Source organism: Strigops habroptila, chromosome 9 (genome assembly GCF_004027225.2).
Source record: "Strigops habroptila isolate Jane chromosome 9, bStrHab1.2.pri, whole genome shotgun sequence".
Classification (NCBI taxonomy): Eukaryota; Metazoa; Chordata; class Aves; order Psittaciformes; family Psittacidae; genus Strigops; species Strigops habroptila.
In genome coordinates this window covers 4,286,148-4,304,121 of record NC_044285.2, presented here as the reverse complement: position 1 = coordinate 4,304,121, position 17,974 = coordinate 4,286,148, and the positions used below count along the sequence as shown (strand labels likewise).

Sequence of the window (17,974 nt, the reverse complement as noted above, 5' to 3'; positions counted from 1 at the left end):
ATGGTGAGGTTTGCCTAGGATCTATACAGGGGATTAGAAACCTGGAAGTGCAATCTTGCCCTGTGAAAAACAGTTACAGGAATAGACCTCAAGATCTAGCTGTAGCATCTCAATTACAGCACAACATAAACTGAACAGCACCATTTGCACAAGAAGAGCTAATGGCTGACTCCAATATGCTCTTAAAGTGAGCTGTATACTCAACCTATCGCAAATTGTTCCATAACCAAACATAGGTGCATCCAATTAAGTAACTAAGCCAAAACTCAGACAATACCTAAAAACAACAGCAGCTGTCCCAAAAAAGGAAGGGGGTGGAAGAACTATTCTAAACATTCAATTTGAGAGTAATGAAAAAGTCAGAGGAAAAACGTAGACGTTAACTGAAGCGCCCAACAGTACAATGCTTGCTTAAACATAAAACCCCAAATCCCATTCATCTAGATATTTTATTTTAAAACATCACCAGAATTGAGAATCTTCCGAAAAAAAAAAAAAAAAAAAACAAAAAAAAAACCAAAACCCCAAAAACCAATAGCATTATTACAAATGTTTGACTTTCATAAGTGGCTGATAGGAGCTAAAAAATAGAGCAATCTGACTACGGTGCATTTAGCCATGAGCAGCTAGAGGAACTAATGAACAACATCATTATTTTACTGAAGGGGATGAAGTAGGTGCTTTAGATAAATGGTAGCAACTTAAAATGTGTTTCAGAAGATAAATTCACTTTCTCTCCATTTACCTGCTAGTGTGACAAATTAAGAAAGAAGAGTATAAAAACAGAGCAGGAGAGAAAGCAGTGCAAAAGCTAACTGAGGTGATGCAACGGGCCCTTATCCAAACAAGTGTGTGAACAGAGACTCTTGGAAGAGCTCCTAGTCAAATATAAACCAGGAACGCTAACTCCTTTGGAAATCCACGGTGGAGCATGTGCAGGAGATCCACCTGTCCTAAAATCTGCTCCCTTACCAAGCACTAGGAGCGCTGCCATTTGGGACTGACATAATGTCTGCTCGTTTCAAAGCAGCGTTAAGTCCACCAGGTACCGAATGAGTTGAGTTCTCTCTATTGGCCTCTGCTGGGCTGAGCGGCTCTTTGCCTACTGTCAGAAACACCAGAAAACTGACTTCTCCTGAAAGGAGGCGAAGGGTGAGTAGCTTTCCCCCCTCCCTCAAAATTCATCATTAGAGACCACGTATTTCTTGTTCTAATCAGCTCATGATCAGCAAAGTTTTTAATGAAAGCTAAGTACTCTGCAGTATAGAAAGCCTTTTGTATCTCTACACCAAAATAACCCAACTAATTATAGTAGTCAAGAAGAACCATGTTTACTGCTCCTTTTGTCCCTGTTTAACCATGCTTCTTTTGTTAAGCCATGTTTTCGCTCAGTTTGGGTAAACACTTGCTGATGCTGCCTGAGATTTGACCTTAAAAACGTAGTAGTATTTTTACACAGCATTCCCTCAGCTCTTTAGTAGTTCTCAAGTACTTAAAGTCCCAAATCTCTGCACCTGTGTTGTGAGACCTCTAAACACACATTGGAAACCGGTGTTTGGTGAGCCTTTCAACAGCATCACTCGCTGAAACACAGCCGACAGGAATCCCTTAGCCAAATTCCTCCGCTTCAGCACAGGTTTGGACTAGCCTAAAACCTGTAAGAGTTACCTGTACGCTTGGGAAAAGGGCAAACACCCCTGCAGCAGCCTGCTCTGGTTGTTCCTGCTTTGCGCAAGGGGGTCGGACTGGCCCCTCTCCCTCAGGCAGTGCTGTGAGAGCAGGGCGCTGGGAGCACGGCGGCGAAGAGCCGGGGCTCGCCCGGTCATGACCGCAGACGACTGAACAAAGTTTTCCTGGAAAGGCCCGAGTGTTTTGCGGCGCTTCGGCCGCTTGTGGAACGTCTGCCCAAGGGGAGCCCGCCATTTCGGGCTCCTCACAGGACGCGCCAGCCCCGAATAGCCCGGGCGGGCGGTGCGTCAGCCCGGCACCATGTCCGGCCCCTGCGGGTGGGCAGCCGGCCCGGGAAGCGAGCGGGGCGGCCACCGCCGCGAGGAGGGCAGAGCCGGGGCAGGGGCCGGTGTCGGGGAGGAGGCCGGGCCGCGGGGGAGCTCCCGAGCGCTCGCCCTCCCTTCTTACCAGCGGCGGCTCTTCCTCCTCCCGCGGCCTCCATCACTTCCTCTGAGGCGGGCTCCCACCGCCGCGGCCCGCCCCTGCCCCGCTCGGGGTGGCGGCGCGGGCAGGCGCTGAGGGCGGGCCCGGAGGGCAGCTGGCGGGCGGGCTGGGGCTCGGCTGACAGGAAAAGCGGCCGTCGGAAAGCGGCTGCGGAAACAAAGGGACGGGGGAGGTGGCGGGGAACAGTCTGGCGAAGGTTCTGTGGGAGCGGAGGCCGGAGGGACGAGGCGAAGCTGGCTGCGAGCTGCCGCAGGGGCAGCCCTCGTCCTCTGCCATCAAAACCCGGCCTCCGGCGGGTGCCAGCACAGGGCTGCGCCTTAACTTGCAAAACTCCGAGAACAAGTTCCAAATTCTTCGTTCAAAAGGCACACAGTGACAGACCGTAGAGCTAACACCAGTTTCTTTAAATTCGGGCGGCAGAAGCACAAGGTTTACGAGGGAAAATAAGTAAAACCGACATTTTTGTAGTATTCTTCAGCCATGTGCTGCAGTGACTTGTCAACATGAAAGAGGCTTTTGGAAAACGTAGGCAAGCAGCCTGCTGTTTGTTACTACAAATGGTAAAATCGAGGTACAGGGACTAAAACGAACACACACTTGTCAAATTATAAAGTAGAATCCAGGTGTTGACTCCTGGGAGCCTTCCTACCTGAGTGTAAGATCGCTTAATTATTTTTAAAGTACAAGATCTAACTTATCAAAGTCAAAGACCTGAAAAGTACGTGGAAACAACAGTATGTTTGCAAAGAAACAAACTTACCTTTGCATTTAGGCTATCTGGGAACAGCGCTGTGACCTGGAGAGTGTTTCAAGACAGCATCTTGAGTGCTTCACATTAATTAAGTACTCCGTTGCTTGTCAGCACCGTGACCAAAAGGTCTGTAAGGTTGCTCCTCCTTTCAAACGGTTTAAAACACACAGTAAAGTGGATTTGTATTTTCTTTCCTCAACAGGACAAAGCGATCTCAGCTCATACACTGATGCTCCCCAAAAACAGGTATCACACAACCACACGTTACAGTGCATCAGTGGATTTCAGCACAATCTCATGATCACTAGAAGCTTTGTACCTTCCACCACTCCCCATGTCACACTCAGCCCGGTTTGATGCAGCATTGCTGTGTGACCTTGCCTGAGGTTTACTGAGAAAATTGTTAAGCTACGAGAAAGTACATGAGCTAAAGGCATGAAAGACAAGAAGCTAAAGTCACAGAAGTGCTACTGTTGGCTGGTGAGAGATTCAATAGAAAAGATGCCAGAGGAAAGAAAAGCAGAAAATGTGAAGATAACTCAGTAATGCTGAGGATCAGCCCATACCAACAAACGACACAGACTGACTTTCCACAGCATATTGGAAACTTCAGGCCAGCTAAGACTCCTCAGTTTTTTTATAAGGAGTGGTAAGCATATTACTGTTTACCTTTGTAATCTGTTAGGCCTAGTTATCTATTTTGCATATCAGCTGATAAATAATTACTTAAAGTGTGTATCCTGCATGCAGAGTCTGTGCACGGTAAATGACACCTGATCAAAAGCAACCCACTGATCGTGAGTTGCATGCTCTCCTGCTAAAGTACTTTCTCCCTGCATTAAACTATTATAAACAATTAAAAATAAAACTTAACAATCCATCCATACACAGCAGTTGGCTTTTGCTAATACTGCAAGAAGACAGGAACTGAAACGATAACAATCACCCAACAGCTTGGCCACATTTATATTACATGCAATTTCATTTTTTTCCATTATTGCTAAGCATTGGGTATACACTCGTAGTATCAATTGCAAAAGAGCTAATATAAATAAGGCAACAACATAAAATATGTAACACCTTCTATCCAAAAGAAAGGTAAGTGAAATTGCCATTACATTGTTCCATTTACCATTTCTATGGAGTTTGCTGTAGAAGAGGCATTGCTCCACAGGGAAGAGTGAGCTTTACACTGAAATGTTTGTCACCTCTCTTTTTGTGACATTGCTTTCCATCTACCTGAAGACTATGTTAGGTCTTTCTTGAGGATCATTTATTTTTATTAGAATGGAAAAGAAATATAGAGTGTTAGATCCTGAAATTTCTATTTAAAGTCCCATAATAGTTTAATGTTAAATAGCATAGCAGCTTGATTTCTCCTTCCTCTCATTAAATGTTGAACAGCTGAGATAAAAAATGGAATATATTAAACACTTAACAGTTTAAAGCATTGGTCAGTGACTGCCAATAACAAGAAATAAAAAATCTATATGTAAGTAATAATAAATGAGATAAAAATTAAAGAGCTGTTTCTAAATGAAGAGCCATATTCAGTTCTTGTTACCATCAGTACTAAAAATCTATTTGAGCAGTGTTCTGGCAGTTCTGCAATGTGGTCAGAATGCATTTGCAGAAAATATATGTTACTCTAACTCAGCAGTTCAAACAATTTTAAAATGAATCAGACAACTCTACAGAAACATATTCAAGGTGATAACCAGGGCTTTCATAGTCGAGTTGCTTCCATTTCTTCTTCACCTCAGGAGGAGTGCCATGCCAATCACATTTGTGTATAGAGAGAAGAAAAGCAACTAGTGTTGAGCTGAGTCAGCTCTGTCTGTGACTTGTCTTCAAATATCCAGGGCTTGGTTTCTTAATTATGGATGGGGAGATTAATTTGCACAGACCTCAAGTATCCAGTGACTTGTGTATCTATTGTTATGGGCACATACACACATGTGAGTGCTAATAGTAAAGCTATAGTCATACTGTCACAAAAATTTCAGGAGTTGCTTCAACTTCAGCTGAAGAAATATTAGAGGAAAGAAAAGGTTTCATTCTGAATAAAGTTCTCAGTAGAACTTAGACCTAACCAGAAGATTTTTTATTCTTTTTTGAACTACTCTCTCCTTTATTTTCTGCATGTTACAGAAATGTAGTGCTCATGCTTTACACACATTATTCCTCCATGTATACTACCATGCACATAAAGCTGGGGAACAGAAACAATAAATTAAATCACTGCAAGACCTAATTTTGGTGCACTCTGTCAAATTCCTGGTTTATTCAAACCACTACCATTCCTCCCAGACTTGCACAAGCATACAAAACCACTAGAAAGATCTTGGAATCTTTACTACCAAATCAGCAAACCTCTACTTATGGAAAGGGACTAAACTGGTGAAGACAATATTCAACTGATGAGTTATTAGAAAGTGTCTTGGAGGGATTTCTATCAGTTTCTTCATAAAGGATTAATGACATAATCTTCCTTGTTCCATCTTTATTTCTACCTTCTTTCGTGAGTTGTGAAAACTTTGAAAACTAGTACTACAGTCCAAACAAGTAACATCAGTTATTTTAGAGTGCACAGAGCTCATAGGCTTTTATCTACGCTGTGCATGAATATTTAATAAAATACTTACTGTTTTACAGCATCCAAGCAATACCCTTCATATATATCTATAAAGCAGCTAAATTGTACTAAACAAAATACATAAATTCTCATGCAGGAAATTAATTAAGCAACTGTAGGCCTTAAATATTGCTTTATTTCTTGCATATGCTTTGTTCATTAGACCTGTATTCAGATTTAAAAAAAACCAAAACTGGAGAATTTTAGATGTAATTCACTGATGTCAGTGGCGGATTTTGCCTTATTTAAAGCTGCAGAGAACTGTTTGCTGGATGAGCAGCTCCTTCAGCCTCAGCAGTGAGTAAAAGTTAATTTGCAAGTTGTATTAGTCAGGGGAAGAAGTGGCTGGTGGAATCAGGGTCTTTGTATTTAAAAGAATCCACAAATTTCTTTGTGTCTCAGCACAGGAGGATTTAGATGACAGAAAAAGCCCATAGCTCCAAACCTCATTCAGGCACCACCCAATCCAAGAGATTTCTTCAGAGATTTTTTTTTTCCTTAAGGTCTCACAATTACCAATTCCCTTGAGATTATATAGTGGCTTTCTATTCTTAGCATATTTCTCCCCTCCCTCTCTCTCTCTCACATGCACACACATACACTTCCTACTCAAAACAAGACCCAGCAAAACCCTCTGCCCACATAGTTATAATTCCCAAGAGAACTTGCATATGCTTTTGTTTTGGGCAGTGACAATGTGCATATGTTTTGATTTCGGGCCCTCCCCTATTGGTTCTCATGCTTCAGTTTAATGAACACAGACCAGTTATTAAGCTCACCAGTTTCAGCAGGCCATAACCCAGCTTCTAGAGTTCATTTGACCTTGCAAGTTGGAGTGAGATTTTGTAACATGTTGCCTATTCAGGGATATTACTCTGTAAATGTTTTGGATTAGCAAATACTCACATTTTGCTAATGGTGTTTTGAAGGTGCTTGGACTCTTTTAGAAAGAGCATAAGATAAAGATCAAGATGAGTAAACTGGCTAACAACTGCTACGAAGAGGAGCAGCAAAGTTACCCCTGAGTTAAGTCAGTAAGAAAAGGTCTATGAACAGTGGAAATGGACAGATATGTTTTTGTAGTTAAGTCATTCCTCACGATTGAAGTGAATTATAACTGTGCTAAAAATAGAATATCCACAGAGATAGAATAAAATTGATTCAATTAATTTTCGGTTTACTTGTACATAAACAGGTTTCTGATGAAAAATGTGGCTGGATATTTTGCAAGAAGTTTCTTTAAGCCTTTCCTGTCCTTCCTAAATACTATTGCATGCCTGAAGAAGTTTGGGATAGTCCTGGTCAGCAGCCTGTCAGTCAGACTTCTATCTTTAATACAGAGACGTAACAATGTTTGCTTTGAAAGTTACGTAAATCACAAGTCATCCCTGTCATGTGAATGCAGACCTCGCAGTCGGAAGGAAAAAAAGGTGCCCCAAATGAAGAAGTTTGCCACACATACATGAATTATAATACTGTTGGAACTGAAAGACAAGAAGTTTTCACCTTCTGGAACATAGATTTCATGGATTCAAATTCCAACAGTGTGGTTGTAACTGGTAAGATTTTTTTCTTTTAGCCAGAGATGGTATGCACACATGCTTGGTCTTTGTCATAAACAGTTCGCTGGAGGGAAAAAAAGTAGCAAATGGTCATACTAACAATTCCAAATGGAAAATAACTTGCTGCTGTGCCTTCCTAAGAAAAATCAGATGCATGTCAGGAAACAGACTGCAGCCTGCCCTCTTTACTGCCACCCAGTTTGGTTTGTTGTTCATTCTCTCCATGTCTTAATCTTTGTTGACATTCTCTCTGATCCAAACCACATAGCTCAAGGCAGTGCAGGCTAGTATGAGATAAAGCTTACCCAAAAGGAGCTCTGAAGCAAGAAAACCAGGTTGCATCACAATGTCACATAGTCAGTGTCCAGAATTAGAGCAACACATGGCAAGTTTCAGGGTCTCAGTTTCATGGCAAAGTAAGGGAGTTTTAAACAGGACATGCTGCCTCATCACCGCTAAACTAGACCATTAAATTTAAATATACCAAAGGAGCATGCCTGAACATGCAGCACAAGGGACCAAATTTGGAGTTTCTCTTGCTGGCTATAACTACTGCTGAATCATAGTGGCAGAACCACCAGCTAAAGAATTCTGAGCTTTAAAAGGTTAAAGCTCTTAAGGAATGCTGCTACTCGCTACTCCTCTAGTTGCCACTGGCTCGTCTAAAGGCAACGATTACACATATCTTGACATGTGAGTTGCTGGATAATTTTCCACTGCAGGTCATCTGAGGACATAGGAATGAGGTTGAAGCTACATCAAAGAGATTTGCATCTTGCTGTTTTCAATTAAACACCTTTTTTTTTTTTTTTTTAATTTTAATAGCTGCAAGATGGGCAGAACTAGTTTGGCTTGCTCTAGACACCACTGCAGTTGAGCCGAGTGGGAGTGGAGGAGAGAACGAGATGTTTTTGCTAACCTCTTAAAAGGCTGACAGTCTGGTTCTGTCCTATGGCATTTATGGCACATACCCTTGATGGGCACACTTCTTAGCATCCTGTTAGCTTTTTCCTCCCCTTAGATAGCCATTGAGGTACAGAAATCTACTTGTTCAAATAGTTTTAGACTAGCGTGTCCCATTACAGACACAGGTGCATCTTTAAGCTATTACAGAGATTGTCTCTGTCACATTTTCACCTGCTCATAATATAAACCTGCCGGCACTGAGCCCAGTTTATTATGTAGTGCCTAATAATATTAAGCCAGTTAGCTCTCCAAGTTGTTGCAGGTAGTTCTGTACTGTAAAACTCTTACCTTAAGCCATTTTTTCATGGAATTTTGTCCTAAGCAGTAGTTTCTTATGGCCACCACTGAGATGCATGTATTTAATTGTGAGATTTTTAATACCTTTAGATATAATTCTGTATAATTCTACAGTTCCGCACACACAGGTACAGAAACATGCACAACAACTATACAGCTTCAAAAGGGAGTAGGTGTCACCCTAATTTTGCTCAGAGAATAGAGTGGCACTAATGAGGTTTTATCTTCCTTGTTAATGTGAAATGAGTACTATTTCCCTTGTTCCCTCCCATAGTACAAACTTAAACCTGGGGAAAACATTGTCAAAACTATTAGCACCATCAGCCTTTTCATAATATTAAAGAGAAAAGATGAAGCAGTTATGAAATAAGTATTAAGAAATTAAGAAATGCTTGAAGTCTAGCATTAAGCCGTCATAAACCTGCATTTAGGATTAATTGTCCTCGCATACAAGTACTTTTCACTGTGAAAAATAGCAATCATAGGCTGTCAAGTATTTATTTGTTCATTTAAGGATTTTTAAATATTGAAGAGTTACAGCATTGAAACCATTTTCCAAACTCGTTTTCTGGCCACCCAGTATCTAAGACTTGGTAACACTCGGGATTGAGAACAGTAATTGAGATTTATGAAGACAGTGGGAGTTTTCCATCAAACGTTTTAATGATATAACGCCTATCTAGCCCAAAATGAGGGGTTTTATTTCCTTTTTATTTAAAAAAAGTCTTTCACAAAAAAGGGTGCATAAAATTGAATGTAGTACTTTGGATTCAAAAAGTCCTTTTCCCTTTCCTCTTCTCTTTTCCTCTGGGGAAAAAGCAAAGGAAGAGATTCTGCCCAGTACCACAAAAAGCACATCTTCCCTGAGAGAAAAGTTTTCATTACTTGGTATTAAAAAGAAAAAAACAAAACCCAACAATAAATGAAATAAAATATTACTCTTTCAATCATTTTCATTAAATATGCCAATCTTCATGAGCTTTAACTGTAAGAATGGTACTTACAAGAATTGGCTGTGGCGTGGGAGCATTTAACACCAGATCTTGTAGTCGTAGTGTTTCTATGAGTGATGAATCTCGCCCAAAATCATCATTTCTTTGATCCATCCTGTTGGCTCCAGTACATTTACCAGCTTCAGTTAAGGTTATCTCATAAGAAAGCCTTGACGTGAATGAAGATTATGAGATTAGTTCTTATATCAGTGCACATAAAAAATTAAAATACTAATCCCTGAAGTGCTATAAAGGCTAAATCCTATCTAAAAACTCAACCTCCATAACCAAAAATATGAAGATAAAGAACAAATATGTGTGTGCATACATGTCTGCACCTAACCTATGATTGCAGAGCAAGTATAGGTTAGAAGCACTTTCTTTCTTTTCAGGTTTTGGTCCCTTTAGACAATACCTGGTTAATTCTAGCTGGGAAGCAGTGAAGGTAAGCATGGAAAAAAGGGAGGGAGGTGTTTTGTTTTGTGGCAATCCTGGTACAATCGTTTTCAGGCTTTCCATTCCCTTCGACAAAGTTATTTCTCATGACTCATTAAACAGAATTATGCCTCATGGAGCAGACTCCCAACATAGAAGAAAGGATAATTAAGAAGTAAAACATTATTTTATTTGCAAGATTTTTTTTGTGTGCTGCTTAAGCACTTTTCAAAATATTATTCTTGATTTTGGAAAAGGGTATTTTTACCCAGGCTGCCTTCTCTGCAGCTAATGCATATACCACAGATTATCTCTGGTCAGTAAACACATGATCTCATACCATAACTCATTTTTCCATGTCTGTGTGAGGTGATTTCCTTCTCACTAAGGTGTAGCCTGTTGAGATCTCTCTGCTTACGTCAGGAACACAAAACCTAAAGCATGCCAATTCTAAGTGTGTTTTCATGTTTCAACTTTGGCTTCCACTTTCAAATGACCAAAGACCAAAGCTGTAGCAACTCCACCAACCCCTATGTGTTTTCTATTCTGGCTTTGTTGCGTGAAGAATGCTTGGTGTTTGGTAGAATAAATTTATTACCCCACTCAGAATCATGGGAGACGTTATCCCTGTAGCCTAACAAGAAAAAATAATACTTCTGTGATACCTTTCCACACCCCAGTCATCACAGGAGATCCATAAATTATCTTAAGTCCAACTTGACATGTCCCCTAAACCACAAATAGTTGTCAGTTGACAGTCGTCTTGCTCATTATTTCCTGATTCCTACTGGTTCTAATTTTGGGGACAAGATCATCCTCTTTGGGCTGAAAATAAACCATGTTCTTTATCTGCAAGCAAAACAACCTAAACCAAAACACACCGATGAGTTTTCTGTATCAACGCCATGTGCTGGCTGCTCCAGCGTTCCGTAATGAAACAGATGTCAGTCCTTGTGTATGGAGGAGAACAATTCCATTTCCCTCTGATGTGACCCCCTCTGCGTGGAATTAACGTGTATTCATACTGGGGATGCTGCATTGGTTTCCTGTTCCCTGGCAAAGGTGGTTAATCCAGGCAAATCAGGGAAATTTGCTGCAAATCTGGAAGTACTCTGAATTTTGATAGGCTTCTCCATGCTAAATAGCAATCTCATGGTATTGTTCCATTAGCCTTGTTCACAAGAGTAGCCCTACGGTCTTCAGGAAGCTTGTGCACATGTATTAAAGATAGCAAAATTTAGTATTAACATCTGGAAGTAATCCTGTCTTGGCTTGAGGTTCCTGCATGGATCACTAAAGAGGCATAAAACCCTCCTGCCGAGTCTGAGAACCGAGCAAGAGCACACTCAAACTCATACTACAAGGGTCTACAAGGATGCTGGGGAGGGACTCTTCCTTAGGGACTGTAGTGGTAGGACAAGGGGTAATGGGTTCAAACTTAAACAGAGGAAGTTTAGATTAGATATAAGGAAGAAGTTCTTTACAGTGAGGGTGGTGAAGCACTGGAATGGGTTGCCCAGGGAGGTTGTGGATGCTCCATCCCTGGCGGTGTTCAAGGCCAGGTTGGACAGAGCCTTGAGCCACATGGTTTAGGGCAAGGTGTCCCTGCCCATGGCAGGGGGGTTGGAACTAGATGATCTTAAGGTCCTTTCCAACCCTTACGATTCTATGATTCTATGATTCTATACTCAAGAAAGTACTGAGCAGCCAGACCAGAGCCTTGCTGATGGGATCAGCTGTTTTCCCAAACCTCTTTTTTGCTGTAGGGAGGATCAGAGACTGACCAGTGAGCACACGGCCTATGCCAGTAGTTGTATCCCTTCTGTGCCCTCACTGGGCACTCAGAAAAATGGTTGTGGGGTATTGTTTCTCTTACAAATTAACCATTTGCTACACTTTTCGGTGAATAAGCTGATCTCCATTTTCTGAAATGCTCAGGAATCAGATGATAAATGTTACTAAAACTCTCCAAATCTTGATTTCTGCTGGTTTAGGAAGAGCATTTGCTCTGCATTCTTGGATTTCTCATGAATACCACCAGAAGTAGCAGTGCATTCTCCCGTGTTGCCTGTTTTATATGAAGATACAGTTTTCCACGAATGTGAGGAGAACCCTGTTGGTTTTGCATGAACTCAAGTTCTTTTCACAGCACAAGTTCTCACCACACACAAGGCATTCATCAGCGTCTCATCCCTGGAGTTCTCATTCCTCAGCAAGTACTCCTTGAGTGTTCAGGGAAGAGGAGAGGCAAATGGATCAGAAAGTACAGGTGAACCTGCCAATTCAGGGTCACTGAGAAAAGCTGCAGAGCTTTTACAGTCACTGTCACATGGCCCAACATGGGTGTCTAGCACTAGTAAGACAGCTTCTCTTTCAGAAGCCTGTCTCACTAAGTTTTTCATGGTTCTTATAACTCCATTCACCTGAAATACCCTCCTACAACATGCACGAAAGCTCCACCAACACCACTGAACTCTGGAAGCGCGGGACGTGCTGTGAAGGAAAACACCACCGAGTATTTACTCTACGTTTGCTGACAGATCATATTGAGTTACCATGATGTGTTAGTCTGTCAGCACCACGTGGGACCCGCAGAATCCCAGATCCTCCAAATTATTTCTTCCATATTACACATTGATGGTCAAACCTAATAACCCATGATGTGACTTGCATCTCCTCCAGAAACTCCTGTCTTCAACTTAACAGTGAAATAACCTATCAGGACAGTCTACCACCAAGGTCAAAGTCACCAGTTAATAGGGCACAAATGTAAGCTGAGTGACAACATTCATAGTAATTAAACTGTTAGTGCAAAGAAGAGGTCACATTTCCAACTGCTTCTGGGAACTATGTTTGCTATCAGGAGATGAGGATCAGATCTCTGGGTGCAGTTTTTCATCCTGCCACTGACCATGTCGTCTTTGGAAATTTGTCATTTAATCTCTCTGTCTCTCTCCCTCTCTGCTTTAGTTTCATCATCTGTGAAACTAAGAAGACATTGCTATTTAATGCCTCCATTTCTGTTCTGGAACTTTCTTACACCCCGAAAGCTTTTAAATGATATCTGCAGGATTAAAATCAAAACAAAACAAAAAATCCCCACCCAACAGAAAACCCTTGTTTGCAACACACTTGCAGACTGACTGGGTCAACTGATAACTCCTGGTCTTCTTTCTGCACCAACACAAGACATTTTGAATGAGGTTCACAAATTAACACATGCAGCCCCCTGCCCGGGAACCCAAACCAGTGAAAACTCAGGCAAACTTGGAGCAATTTTTCTTTCTAGAAGTTCAAGATGCTTCTAACACACCATGAGACACACAACCACTGCCTCTGAGCACAACTGTGCTCTGCAAATCTCTTCTCTTTGGGGAGGGCTGTGTAACAACATAGGCCAGAGTTCCAGCGGACCAGGGCTGTAACCACAACTCACCAACTACTCAAGGTCATCAGCTGATAATGCTGGATTTCATACCTCTGTTAGAAGAACTTCCCAGCAAAGAATCTTCCTGCTTTCTTTTGAACCACTTTTCCCACAAGAAAGTCCTCCAAAACTTGTGTCCTCCTTTGAAGTTCTCTTTGCTCTTTCAACTACAAAAGACAGGCACTTGTTTACTGAATGACCTCACCAGTGTGAGCTCTATTTTCCAGATGCAGTTATCCTCCTCTAACCATCTTCAGTCTCTCACCTTAAATGCAAAAATAGTTTTGGTTAAGGCTGAGACAAGGAGTGATCTGGTTTTTTGTTCCATGTTTGCACAACATCTGCTCTAAAGGGGCATAAGCCCATGGTTAGGATTCTTGGACAACAAAGTTATACACATTATTGACAACATGCTGAAATAGCTGAGGGCACAGTGAACTGTCTTCGTTTGGCACACATTCCCAGCCCTTTGCTCTTGGTCTAGGACCGGTTTTGTCCTGCACTGAAGCATTTCTGCATGTCTCTCCCATGACAGATGGTGACAACAGAACATCAATCCAGAGAGCATGGGAGAAGAATGGCCTAACACCTTAGTGTGGGTCTCCACATTCCATATCGAAGTTATGGGGAGTTGAGTCCTCTGAGCTTTACAGCTAAAAAGGAAGAATCTCATTAAATGTTAAAATTCAAGATGCTTTAGAAAAGAAAATGCTAATTGTGAACCAGCTGGGGTTTTCTTTTTTGGAAGCTAAGACACAGTACAGCATTCTTAAACAAGATGATGCAATGGGCTCTCAAAGACTGTCAGCGCCCAGAGCAAGACAGGCTGGCACTGTTCTCTGAATGTGTTTACTTCCCTGCAGGCATTGTTTCCTTGCTTGTGTCAAATAGTTTATTGAGCACAGCTAATCAATGCTTCCGCTGACAAGAAAATTGGAACAGTTTATATAGGAAGCCAGTGTTGAAGGGCAAATTTCCCAGTTAGCACAGCTTGGAACTCTGGGTCTTGTCCACCCAAGTATCCCTAGTGAGAAATGAAAACCATAACATGTAATAAAAAAGTTACAGGGTTTTGGGCTAATCACATATCCCTGCTGCTGACTTTTTGCCTGTGCCCCCTTAGAAACTTCCTCTGTACTCTCCTTGGGTAGTGCCCTACTCAAATGCAACAGGGGTTTTCAACCACCATTTTACTTTTCAGGAAGAAAGCATTCCTTCTGCATCCTGCTACTGCAGCCGCCCACCTCCTACTTAGAGGTTTATTATTAGAGGCTTGTTTGTTAGTCCTGTTCTACTGACAACATAATTTCAAGTCTTTTCCACATGACATTGATTCTCCAGACCATCTTCTACCACCTGGCCAACCTGCTGCTTTGCAGCGTGCCTTTGTTTCTTCCACCTCAATTCCCAGTAACTGACATTTCCTTTTACTAGAGAAACATATTCTAGACCAAAAAAAGAAATTAAACCCAGTCTAAATGTGACCTTTCTCATGTTGACACCTCCAGCACAGCTTACCCAAAGCAGCTGAAGCCAGCAGATCGCTGGAGTGGACAGCTAATGTGGATTGTCCTTCATTTGTGTCTCTTGATAGTGCAGGTTTATCTACTAGAGCTTTCAGAGGAACAGCTCTTGCCTACATCAAAGCTTATTTAGAGGCTTCCAAGTGTGGACGAGTATGTCACTGTTCCCCATGGTCCAGCCTCGTAGCAATAACCACTCCCACCCACTGCAGACTGAGCATCCCTTTGGAAAACACATGGATTGTGCCATTAGGAAATGGTTTAGCACATTTTAGTCTCTTCCAGCTAAAAAAGGGGGGCCTACCATTAAACAAATGATTCTCACTGCAGACAGTGGTTAGGAACCACAGGCTTAGACAGTGTTACTTCGTTCTTTCAGGTGTTTCCACAGTTGTATCAGCCTGATTCTTTATCCCAGTCTGAGAAATCCAATGCTCTCACAAGTCCATGGTGGTTTTTTTGTAAACACAGGAGCTGTCCAAGAGAGGCCTTGGCAATAACATAGATCTCCGTACCATGCAGCTGCCGGTGGCTTACCAAAAAGCAAAGGAGCAAATCTTCAAGATATGGACAACTCTCAAGCCACTAGTGAGTAATTGGAAAGTTTTTGCCTTCATTTATGAGTGTCATTATTCTGAGTGGATCTTTAAAAAGATCTCCAGAAGAGCATTGTGCAATATGTGCATCAGACAACTCTGGGAAGTGACTATTAAAACTGTGGTAAAGGTTTCAAACTGAAATCTGGAGCACACAGTAATTAGTGTGCTGTTTTAACCCTGTGACATTTGAACAGTGTTGAAGAAAGGGAAACAAAAAGCTACCACGAACTGCAGAAAAGGTACCGAGCTCTGAAGTCCTGAGCTGACAAAACCAGACTAAAGCATGATTTTATTCTCATTTATAATCTCTTATCAGTGTTTTCTTTAGGCATGAGCTACACCAAGACTCCCCACCTTGCAGCTAGTGTTTCACACCATGTTTGGCACTATTGCATTACATGCTTTTCAAAAACAGGCCTTGTTTTTAATTTCCTGTTATTCACTCTGGTGGGAAAAACCAGCTTACTGTTCACGTTGGGCTGGCTTCAGCCGCCAAAGGACTCATCATCCTTGAGCAGTGTGGGAAGAACAAAGGCTACCAAGAGATGGATGCTTGTGGTTTTCTCCCAGAAGGTGCCTGTTGCATGCTAGATGGCCCGGAAAAGATTGAATCTGCAATTAATATGAAGACTCTCTGGAAAAACATTTCAGTGGAAGAGATTGAGATAATCTTTTCTAGAGATGCAGGAAGGTAAAGCATTGCGTGTCGGGGGCTCACAGTGAAAGCAGAAGTAACTGCATAAACTCATTTAACCTTGAAGAATCTTTGCAGTGACTTTCCCTCCAACCACAATCACTTCAAAGCAAAGTCTGCAGAGGGGCACAAGTATGAAATTGGGATGAATTTAAATTTTATGTAAACCAGAAAACCTACAGCCAGTAGATATTTTGCGATAGATTTCTAAATTCCAAAAGGAACAAGTTTCAACACAGCACACCCTGTGATTAATAACCCCAGTAAACCTGAGCTATTAAGAGTCTGAAAGCAATACCGACCAGTACCAGATTTTAATCTGTTTTTCCCAACTGGGAGGATACAAAACGTAAACACATACACCAAGGAACAGAGCAATTACAGGTACCTTCAGACCCACGTCTGTGAGCTCGTCGTGTGTTTCAGTAGCACTGTAGCAATTACCTGAGTCTTCATTTAAAAGGGGAACAAAACAGTAAATCATCTTGTTTTGAAAAACTAAATTGGCCCTTAAGGTCAGGATTTGCACCTGCAAGTTCACAGGTAGGGGGCTAAGACAAAACCCCTCCACATAGTGAGACTGTACTTACACAAAAAGCTCTATGTGTTACATGGTGGTAGTTTCCAGTAGGCTGGATGTTACCTTTCCCATCTCACCTGGTTTATAGGAGCCTAGAAAAGAATGTATATCTTGTTTTCTATTTAAAGTTCCTTCTGAGAGGGTGTCTGAGAAACCAAACCATCAGATAAGGAACATCTGTTTCTCAAACTTGGTTTCTTTCAGCATTTCCTTTATTCACTAAGCAAATATGTTTTGAATAATTTCATAAACCAGATCTGGTTTGGCTACTTAAAGAATATTTAGATTTAATCAAAGTTTACTGTTAATTCAGGTTTCTGGTTTTGTTACCTTAATATTGCAGGTACATCTGTGATTACACCTACTACGCTTCTCTGTACTACGGCAATGGAAGAGCAGCTTTCATCCATGTGCCTCCATTATCCCCATCGGTAACAGCAGACTTTCTAGGAAAAGCATTACAGACCATTATCCTAGAAATGCTGAAACAGTGTGGGGAAGAGATGGAGTGAGATGGATCATGTAAGAAAAAAAAAAGAGGATTTCTCCAGCGAAACAAAAGCCCATTCCTCAAGCATCATATAAAAAGGACAACAGATAAACCTAACAACAAGGACAGCTGATGAGGCTTTGGGCCACCATTATGCCTTATTTTAGTTTGATGACAAGAACCAGAGGAACTGGGAACACCAAGTTAGTGCCTTTTTGTTTTTTGCCACTGCCTTTTCCAATGACTGTTGCAGAAAACTGTCAAGCACGTGCTGGATGCCTCATCTATGGATTGCTGCAAGGGTAAACTAGCAGGCTTTCCTCAAATAAAGAAGTAGTTAAATAGAAAGGCTTACCTTATTCAAGGGAACTACCTACTGCAAACCAGTACTCAAGGTCCCATCAGAAAAGGGTCCACAAGCTCAGTGTCCCTGGAAAATACCTTTGATTTCAAGATTGTGGCACCACTGATCTCTGCTGAGATTTAGTCAGAGCTCAGTTAAATGCCGCCCCAAAAGGCAGAGTTAAAACAGAGGTGGTTTGCTCTGAGTTTTCCAACCCGTACTCGCTTTGTGTAAGGAGAAACAAATCCAGAAACAGGCAAATGCATACAGAATTCTTTTATTTAACTTAAATCATGTAGTACTGAAACTACTAGAAAAAAGCAGAGTAAGAGAAACTAAAGGAGCCTTAGCTTCAGCCATTCAAAATAGACAAAGTTTCTTCTTTTCATAATGTAAAGAATCCCGAGTATATCGCAATAACAGGAATAAATTCTTACAACAGAATATACAAAAACATTTTGAATTTTTTTTTTTTTATCTACTGATTCATTTTAATATAAACACAGGA

The 17,974-nt window shown here is 41.5% G+C and overlaps 2 protein-coding genes across 2 annotated transcripts in view; one reads left to right on the top strand and one right to left on the bottom strand.

Annotated features, from left to right (window-relative positions):
* FAM169B (family with sequence similarity 169 member B) overlaps nt 1-2,203 on the bottom strand; it is a 38,645-nt gene extending 36,442 nt beyond the window's left edge. Inside the window, exon 1 of the mRNA XM_030496695.2 lies at nt 2,137-2,203. Coding sequence (XP_030352555.1) covers nt 2,137-2,170 — 34 coding nt within the window. The 5' untranslated portion in view covers nt 2,171-2,203. The remainder of the gene's footprint in view (nt 1-2,136) is intronic.
* PGPEP1L (pyroglutamyl-peptidase I like) lies at nt 1,014-17,685 on the top strand. The gene is made up of 6 exons (XM_030496697.1): nt 1,014-1,152; nt 6,754-7,117; nt 9,768-9,820; nt 15,232-15,348; nt 15,821-16,050; nt 16,977-17,685. Exons 2-6 carry the CDS (start codon nt 6,958-6,960, stop codon nt 17,143-17,145), a joined length of 729 nt encoding a protein of 242 aa, XP_030352557.1. The 5' UTR covers nt 1,014-1,152; nt 6,754-6,957; the 3' UTR covers nt 17,146-17,685.
* The last annotated feature ends 289 nt before the right edge of the window (nt 17,686-17,974 follow it).